The 9185-nt window shown below is 40.5% G+C and overlaps 1 protein-coding gene across 1 annotated transcript; it reads left to right on the top strand.

The window, feature by feature from the left end:
- The first annotated feature begins 3799 nt into the window (after nucleotides 1–3799).
- Nucleotides 3800–9120, top strand: LOC143133478 (tetratricopeptide repeat protein 39B-like). The gene is made up of 17 exons (XM_076293240.1): nucleotides 3800–3897; nucleotides 4049–4180; nucleotides 4552–4628; nucleotides 4721–4788; nucleotides 4944–5008; nucleotides 5188–5293; nucleotides 5375–5440; nucleotides 5647–5755; nucleotides 6937–7004; nucleotides 7092–7151; nucleotides 7290–7451; nucleotides 7628–7719; nucleotides 7993–8113; nucleotides 8215–8326; nucleotides 8448–8565; nucleotides 8712–8828; nucleotides 9018–9120. Exons 1-17 carry the CDS (start codon nucleotides 3803–3805, stop codon nucleotides 9118–9120), a joined length of 1671 nt encoding a protein of 556 aa, XP_076149355.1. The 5' UTR covers nucleotides 3800–3802.
- Nucleotides 9121–9185: the final 65 nt, after the last annotated feature.

The following is a 9185-nucleotide window of genomic DNA, read 5'->3' as shown; positions in this document are numbered from 1 at the left end:
TCATCTTAATAACCGTCTTGTAGGCTAAAAATGAACACCGTTTTGAAACATGTAGCCAACTCATAGCAGGAGCTAGCTTATCTTATAACAAACGTGACCCAGCGGGGTTAGTTGTAACGCGCTGTTACAACTAAGCCACTCATACTGTACAATGATGTTGCAATACAAAAATATGCACGTATTAGTGTTAGTTTTTGTGATATTTTGCATTTTGCCTCGTGTTTTCAGGTTTGAGGGCTTTTCTTGGCAGGATTGACCTTGGTTAGACTCATTTGCTTCCATTGGCGCATATTTCTCATGTTATTTCTCCGTATAGAAAATAAAGTCAATTTTCGACACACGTCTGTTGTTAGTTCATGACTTATGTATCATAAATAGTCAGATCCTATTCTATCATACACATTCAGATACATTTATTGAATTAATTTAATTAAAAACAGCCTTTGGGATGAGTGTTACAACTAACCCCGCATATGGGGCAGGTTGTAACATTTCACCTATCGCCACTCTCGGTGGAATTGTAAAAGAACAGTAGCTCCTACAAACAAACTTCCAGTGCATATGTGTAACAGAGATATGTATGTTGCTTGTTAAAAAGTATAACTAGCGAAACTCAAATGATTTTAGAATTATTTAGCCATAACCAAAAAGTGTTACTTTGTGCCCCGCGCTCCCCTATCATACGGAACTGGGCCAGTCTTAGCCCTTATTGGAACCAGATCCGTCAAACGGATCCAGACCAGTTTTGGACCGATGTGCGTTTGGACGCCGGATCAGGTCCATTATGCAGATCCGTGCCGGACGTTGTAGTAGGTGTGGCCCAGTTCCGTCCCAGTGTATGTTTGCTATCTGGGTATTTAATGTCAAAAGCACAATTAAATAATTCACTGGACATCACGTAGCCTATTGTATTGACTGCTTTGAATGATGCTTTCTTAAACTAGCCTATATCTTGTCACAGATTGAGTGGGCCATAGAATTCTTTGAGAATCCCAAATGTAATTTTCTATTTTAACGCGGGTTCTGCAGCTGTGGGCCAAGTTAAACTTTTGCGCTCCATCATCGGAAGGGTGAATGTCGGAAGGCATGGGTAGCCTATTGGACACATTTCGGTGCACATTTGGAAAATTGAATAAGTGATGCTGACCTGCCAGTTGGTGAAACTAAACTTTAATGATCCTCGTGGGTTTGTGTCCAGGAAAACGAATGAAGTTGCGCAGGAACTGGTTTAGCGCAAGGCAAACTTTACGGACCGACCGACAGCTTGCCGATATGCTCTGCGTCTCCAACACTACAAAAACTCCCAGTCGGAGAGCGTGTAGCCTATTAAAAAAATATTTTATCCCAAATGCCATCAGCATTATTAGCCAAACTTAGTGACAACATGCATACCCGGCTATATTTAAACGTATTTATTAATTTTCTATAGGATATGTTTCCCCTTTTTTGTACTGTACTTGTTTTAATTATATCTTCAATGTGTCTGAGATGTTGTTTGTCCATCTGTCTGGTGAGCCAAAGACGTAGGCTAGCCTACATTAAATATTTATTTTATTCTATTCTAATCCACCATGGGATGGAAAATGATTTTCAAGTAGCCTACTGTATATTTAGGATTCAGCTGAAAAACTCGAGCGCTCTTGAAAAACTCTTTTGGAAAAGAATGGATAGGCTATCATGTGATGTCGTGGTCTTATCGCCCTCTCACGGTGAATTGCACGGATGAATATTACATGATTTTGTGCTTCTTTGTCAACCGGGCCTTCGTCAAAATGAAACGCCATTGTGTGACAAGTGTAAAAACAGCGGCCTGGTTGAACATGCACTGAAATAACCCAACATAATTGAACATAACCTGAACAAAACCTAGGCCTACCCCCTACCAGGTTTAGTTCAGAGCCTATGTTACCATAGTTACTTACATAGCCTGAACATATGAGCGTTCTGGAACTGAAATCCCAGGTTTACCGTTTACTCTGGGTTAACATACAAGGCAGTAAACCTGCTTTCTGGAATACCCCATGTTTACCGCTAACTCTGGGTTAACATAGGCTACCCAGTTAAGCCAGTAAACCTGCTTTCTGGAATACCCCCCAGGTTTACCGCTAACTCTGGGTTAACATATACCCAGTTAAACCAGTAAACCTGCTTTCTGGAATAGCCTACCCCCCAGGGCAGCATATCTGTGGGTGGGCGTTTGCCCAGGGTGTCATACAAGTTAGGACCATGAATCTGGACACGGTGGTATGTGAAAGGCGTGCCAATGATTTTTTACGTCTGCACTTTAAGCATTAAAAGGATTTTTCCACTGAAAATAACATTGGACAGGGGCAGTGGGCTTGAGCGTCTGCATATCGTGTTGGAGAGCGTGTAGCAGCTGCTAAAGTAGGCTGCCAATGGCTCAAGTGGAAATTGCAAGTTCTGAAACAAAGGTGAGTTTATTTTGTATTTCAGTAGGTAGGCCTATAGGCAGGCCATGCTTGTTCTTTTTTTGGTGTCGGGAATGTAGAGCAGCAAATCTACAAACATCTGATATTTTTCTTACAGTTTTTGGGTTTACCAGATATCCACATGATATTAACCAGATGAGAATGACTTTGAATGAGCTTGCAATTTCTATTAATTTCCCCCATATTACGCTTGGTCGTGGGGAAACTGATGTAGGCTTAACCTATCAAGGAAGTATGAAACCTATGTTGTGCCATCAGGAGGATACCTTTAAATGTAAATGTACCTCCATGAAGCTGGTCCACCCATGCCACCCAAACCATAATTCGTTTGTGCTACGTGCAAACAAATCAGCACAAACGTACCACGAACTAATAGCAATGACATTGTTTGGATGACATGGGCGACCAGCTTCATGGAGGTCATAGAAATGTGTGGTTTGTTTGTCTTTCAGGATGAAAAGGCCTTTGCGAGCATCGTCAAGTAAGTCTATGAACACCTAAGTTATCTTGTTTGTGCTGTCAGTACAGGGGCAACCTGCTGATTTTGATTGATTAAATAACATGAATCACGTTGGCCTATATGATCTGTATGTCAGTCTTTCCTGACTTTGTCTTTTGCTGAAGCACATGGACATGTGGACAATGTCAAGTTGAACAAGTTGAGCATTTGTTTTTATTAGTTGCTCACAGGTTGACTGTATTGCTCAACAAATGTGAATATAGCTCAGGTTTTGTCTTGGGGACAAATTGTACATCCAAAATAAAGCTAAAATGCTTAGTTTTAAGTGCAGTCATATGAGCTTATTGTAAATGCAGTCATATTTCTACTTTGTAGCTGTTGTGAAATTGCTGATCATTTTTAAGGTGGTTTGCATGATCAGCAGCTCAAAATCCATGAAATACACCTAAAAGTCTGATTTAAAGCTTGCTTTGGGGGCACTACTTAAAATATGAATGGCATTCCTCCAAACAGACCAAAAGGTACATATTATGACAATTCCATTAATGTGATTTATAGCAGCCTAAGAAAAATAGCTTGCTTTATCAGCAGTATAGTAAAAATAGGTATGTTTTTCAAAATAAATTAGATGCAACTTTATTGTCATTGTGCAGAGTACAAGTACAGAGACAATGAAATGCAGTTTGCAAACAGTGAACAGTCTGTGGTTGGGGTGAGTGAGAACAGTCTTTGATGATGCTGCGCACCTTATGCAAGCATTGCCTGCCCTGGTTGGCCTCGATGGAGGGGAGTGAGGCTATCTGACTTGGTTGGTTCCTGTCATATTTTGTTGTGTTGAATATGTATGGATTCATATCTGATGCTTGAACCTCTTTTACATAGGCCAACCCAGATGGACCTTGAGGTGGCATTAAATGAGAGTTTTTTGGCGCTGAATCTCTTTCTGAACAACAAGTTTTTAGAGGCGCTTGATATTCTCAAACCATGGTATGTGGACACCATACAAGTAGAGCATGATTCTTATACTTACTCAATTCTCCAACCCAATTCAGTCACCATGTAAGCATAATCTAAAAAAAAAACAATGCTAAATAGCATGCCTAGTACTTGCTATAATGTATGGTGTTCCCCCTTGCAGGAGGAATGACAGCATGTATCATGCAATGGGATATAGCAGCATCCTGGCTATGCAGGCTGGGATGACCTTTGAACCAAAGGATATGGAGACGGCTGTTGCAGCACTTCAGGACGCCCTTGTCACATGCCAAAGGTACTCCCAGGTCTTCAATGCCTGCATGTCTCCTGTTAAGGGCCGAGGACCAAGAATGTTAACTATAACAATAACGGTAAAAAAAAATATTGAATGACAACGTCCACACATCAACTATAATGGATGAAGAACGATATCATTTTAGAGCGATTTTGAGAATGATAAAAAGCTGACAGCCAATCAGAATCCATTAAATTTTAGCCATCACATTCATCCACACGAGGAGAGACTTTCCTTATCGTTGGTCATTGTGGATGCTTTTATCGTTATAGTTCTAGTTATCTTTATAGTTATCATTCTGGTGTGAACAGCCCTTTAGTTTGTGTACACCACAGTGTGTCATGCTTGCTGTCATTCCCTTCATATGTCAGGTTCAGAAGAAAGATGACTTTTGTTGAGGCTATTTCAAACATGGTCTCCGGACGGGTCCCACAGCAGATGACCGAAGGTCTTTTGCACCGTCACTACTTGTATGGTCATTATCTACTGTTGTTTCTTCTGTACTTTTCTCATCCTAAACCTAATGTCTCTACTCTGTAGAAGAGATGCATGCTGAACTGTGCTATGCTGAGGTTCTACTCCAAAGAGCTGCATTAACCTTTTTAGAGGTACAGCACTACAAACTCCTATTAATCACAGGCCTGCACTGTTTAGCAGTCTCTTAAACTCTCAATTTATGTTTGATTGATTTTTATGTGATTTATTACTACATCAGAGGGATTCGGTGCAATGTTAAATAATTGCTCATTTTGTACCCCTTAAGGATGAGAGTTTGATTGGCTTCATTAAAGGAGGAGTGAAAATTCGAGCGAGCTATCAGATATTCAAGTGAGTGATTTTCATTTTTACCTCATCTTTGATACCCTGATTTATCTGAACTACATTAATGCTACCCATATTAATACTTAACAAACATAGCATCATAGCATAATGCTGGTACTGGTTTGTCATTAGAATTTCATTTTTATGGCAAGAATGTGACACGTTTTTTTTATTCTCTCTACCAGACAATGTCAGGAAGTGTTAAACCAGTCCCAGAACCTGGATGAAGAAAGTAACACTTTCAAGAATTTTGCTGGTGGAGTCAACATGGGCATAGGCTCTTTTAACTTGGTATGATGATGGTTTTATATGTGTGCAACGTCCGTACGTGTTTGTCCGCACATGTGTAGCTTATGAGTCTCTTTTTTTCAGATGCTGTCCCTTTTTCCTGCCAGAGTCCTTAGATTACTGGAGTTCCTGGGCTTTGCTGGTGATAGAGTGAGTATTGGTATAGTAGAGTCAATTATGTATATAACATTTTAATTTGCTGTGACCCATTTACCATGTCCTTTACCATGTATGTTCTGTTAAATTGTAGTTAACACCTCCACTTGCATGAATAGCTGTTTACAGTAAAAAGTAAAAACCTTCCTTCATGTTCATGTTTCCGTCATGTTAACATGTGTAATCCTGTCCTCCACCAGGAAGTGGGGCTATCTCAGCTACACCAAGGTGCAGCCAGCAATACCCTACGCTCCATCCTTAGCACGCTCACTCTTCTCATGTTTCACACCTACATCTCAGTCATACTGGGTGAGTTGTGTGTTGTGTGTGTGTGTGTCTTCGAGATAAGATGTTTTTTTAAACAAAGCACATAGTCTCATCAGGCCTTACAGGGAGGCTACACCGGCTCCACAACTGAAGCACTCTGTTCACATAGCGTAAAAATACTTTTAGAAGGCTGGTCTACATTTTTTGAAATGTACTATCACATCTGCTGTAGCTATAACGCAACGCAAGCGGAACGCTTCAGTTACGTGCCTGGTGTAGCCTCCCTGTTAGTTGCACATTTCCATGAGGTAGGCGACATAGCTTAGAGGTTTTGATGTTTGGCAGCGGGTGTGTTCAGAAACTGATTGTTACTGACCTCTAATTGACAGGCCTACCTAGTAAAATGTTTCTCTGTCTCAACTAATTGATAGCCTATGTGGTGCATGTGATGATCTGCACCCTTCAAGTCCTGTAAGCCAGAATCGTACAGGTTAGAGAACTATTCCTGAAAATATGTGGAAAGACTGTGGTACTTAATTGTGGAGTTAGACCAGGGGTGTGCAAACTTTTTGGCTCGAAGGCCATATTGGGTTTTAAAAATTGACAGACAGGCTGGCCCACTAGTAGATGAGGCAAAAACATAGGCCTAAATTATATGATTAAATTCTATTTCTTAGAAAGTAAAAGAAAAAAAAACTCACCATTAGGTGCATTATTCAATTTTCATGGGAATAGTGCTGTTGGACACCATTTTTTGCCAGTGTATAAACGTTTAGTTTAATTTTAGTGGCAATTCAAAGGACCGATCTGAAGTGTTCCTCAGTGAGCTTGTCTCTGTGGCGTGCTTTGTTGACCAATAAATGATAAAAAAGAAATAGCAAAAAGAATACCAGTCTATTAACTATATTATAGGCCTATTTTGTGAACTGCATGGGCTGCATGTGTTATATATATATATATATATATATATATATATATATATATATATTTGTTTTTAAAAAGGGGGGGGGGGTGCTTTTGAATTATTTTGTAATATAGTTCAAAAGTGTATCAAATGTACTTCCAATCTCGCATACACTGGCATGCAAGGCCATGTATGCATGAGATGTTTGGCTTATGGATCTTGGAGCATTGAAGTGTATGTGGTTACTCCCTCCAGTGGTTAGATTATGTAATACAGAGGTTGTTCTGGAAAAAAAACAATACTGGTATTGTTTTTCTAGGGACTGGTGAGTGTAATCTTGCTGAGGCTGAAACCCTGCTGGTGCCATATGTTGAAAAGTTTCCCAATGTAAGCAATTTTCCTACATTTCTTTCTACAACAAGAGGTCCAAACATCCCTAAATGCTAATATGTGTAGTTTTGTTTCCTCCATTAGGGTGCGCTCATGCTTTTCTACACTGCCAGAATTGCAGTGCTAAAAGGAAACTTTGAATTGGTGAGTGCTCTTGCTAGTCTGCATTACATGAGGCACAGGGAATTTTATTTTAGTTTCCTGTATGAAATGCAATTGATAAACAACAACATGCTTATGATAAACACAAATGCTTATTTTCTGTATGCTTCTGTATCGCAGGCCCAGCAGAAGCTTCTGGAGTGCATTGCTGCCCAACAGGAATGGCACCAAGTCCACCACTTGTGTTACTGGGAGCTGATGTGGTCCTATTCATACCAACAGAACTGGTTGGAGGCCTATCGCTATGCAGACTTACTCTGTAAAGAGAGCAAGTGGTCCCAGGTACAGGGTGTAGCTGTGAACTTAAATCCTGTTTGCTGTCACCATTCTTCCTCTTCAACAATTATACAACCTATCACCCCCATGTTTCTATTTATGTGTATTTTTCTGTTCTGAACAATGTGATCCATTCCAGTCATCTTAGCATTTCACTTCATATTCATATGTGTGGTCTTCAGGCCATCTACGTGTTTCAGAAAGCCTCCATTCTGAGCATGATGCCACAGGAGGAAGTGAGTAAAACTGGAGAGAAGGTTGAGGACCTGTTCAGGTGAGCAGCAGGAAGGACCGTTGGGGAGGTGGAATTGCACTCTTCTTGTTCAGTCTGAGAAGAATAATGCATCTCGACAAAAATATCTGAACTGAATGTTGAGATTTTCATTCCTATGTATATAGGGGAGAGAAGTTGGTTTGCAAGCACTTTGCCAGACACATTTTTAAAAAGAACAGTTCGACAGTCTGACTAAGTTGTTTTCATTATCCTTTGGCGTTTGTTTAGAGTGCATATTAATTACTACTATTTCTCTTTGTTCTTATTCTTTAGACAAGTGGACAGCCTGAGACTGAAATTTGCCGGGAAGTCTGTCCCTACTGAGAAGTTTGCAGCACGGAAAGCAATACGCTACAGAGATCCTAAGCCAACTAAATTGGTCATCCCCGCTCTGGTTAGGACAGTCTATCCACCTGATGCACTCCACCACTTTTTACAACAGCATGAATATGGGAATACAAATCTGTGTACAACCCTATCCTCTGTCTTATTCAGGAAATGATGTACGTGTGGAATGGCTTTACTATTGTGGGCAAGAGGCCTGAACTAACAGAGAGCATCCTCAGCACCATAAAGAAAGCAGAGGAGCAACTGACCAGTGACCCAAGTGAGTTGATGACGCTCCCTTGTGGTGTTGACACTGGCGTGATGCATCTCATGAACACATACCAGTTGACTCAACTGACTAACAAATGAGGTGTTCTCTGTGGTTTACCCCTCTCCATCAGAGCCATCAGAGTACCTTGCTGATGACCAGTGTGTGGTGCAGATGCTGAAGGGCCTGTGTCTGCGGCATCTTGGCCGCCTGCCTGAGGCCGAGAGCTGTTTCACTCACATCATCTCAAAGTGAGGGCAGAAATAAGCACACAAGATGCCATGAAAAATCACTTACTTGGTGTCCAATATTTTCATTTTCATTTCATCAAGAGTCAGCACTAGAAATACTTTGAAGTTGAAGTTGACCTTGAGTACTCTATATTCTAACCCCACAGTGAGAAGAATATTAAATATGATGACTATCTAGTGCCATTCACCATGTATGAATTGGGCCTCCTCTACAACCAGCAAGGAGACACTAAGAAAGCCATGACATACATTGAAAATGCCAAGTGAGTGTTTCTTTTGACAAATTAATGTTTTATTCAAAAAAGTGATTTGAGTTAGTTAATTCCCCAATGGTTGTCTACATGAGACGACCCAGACCAAGCATATACAGCTAATGTAGATATTTTGACATGGCATGTATATATATATATATATATATACATAAAATGACTCCCACATCTATTATATTGCAGGCTGAACTACAAGGATTACTCAATGGAATCAAGGCTGCACTTCCGCTGTCATGCAGCACTTGCTAATATGGGCCATGCTGTGGAAGGTGCCATCCAGCAGTAGAATGTGGGCCTACCTGTACAATCCCAGTGTGCCCTTAATAGGTCCTATGATTAATATGCTCCTAT

The sequence above is a fragment of the Alosa pseudoharengus genome, unplaced genomic scaffold (assembly GCF_046254945.1).
Source record: "Alosa pseudoharengus isolate Yale_2024_CS ecotype anadromous, Long Island Sound unplaced genomic scaffold, YU_APseudo_1.1 YU_APseudo_1.1_scf_2, whole genome shotgun sequence".
Lineage (NCBI taxonomy): Eukaryota > Metazoa > Chordata > Actinopteri > Clupeiformes > Clupeidae > Alosa > Alosa pseudoharengus.
Note: the sequence above shows the minus strand (reverse complement) of the source record. Positions and strands in the feature narration are given on the sequence as shown.

Excerpts from the sequence above, each read along its gene's own strand:
- LOC143133478 (XM_076293240.1), top strand. The coding sequence starts at position 3,803 with ATGGACCTTGAGGTGGCATTAAATGAGAGTTTTTTGGCGCTGAATCTC. Across the intron at positions 3,898-4,048 it reads CTTGATATTCTCAAACCATG|GAGGAATGACAGCATGTATC; the intron begins GTATGTGGACAC and ends TCCCCCTTGCAG. Across the intron at positions 5,441-5,646 it reads TGGGCTTTGCTGGTGATAGA|GAAGTGGGGCTATCTCAGCT; the intron begins GTGAGTATTGGT and ends GTCCTCCACCAG.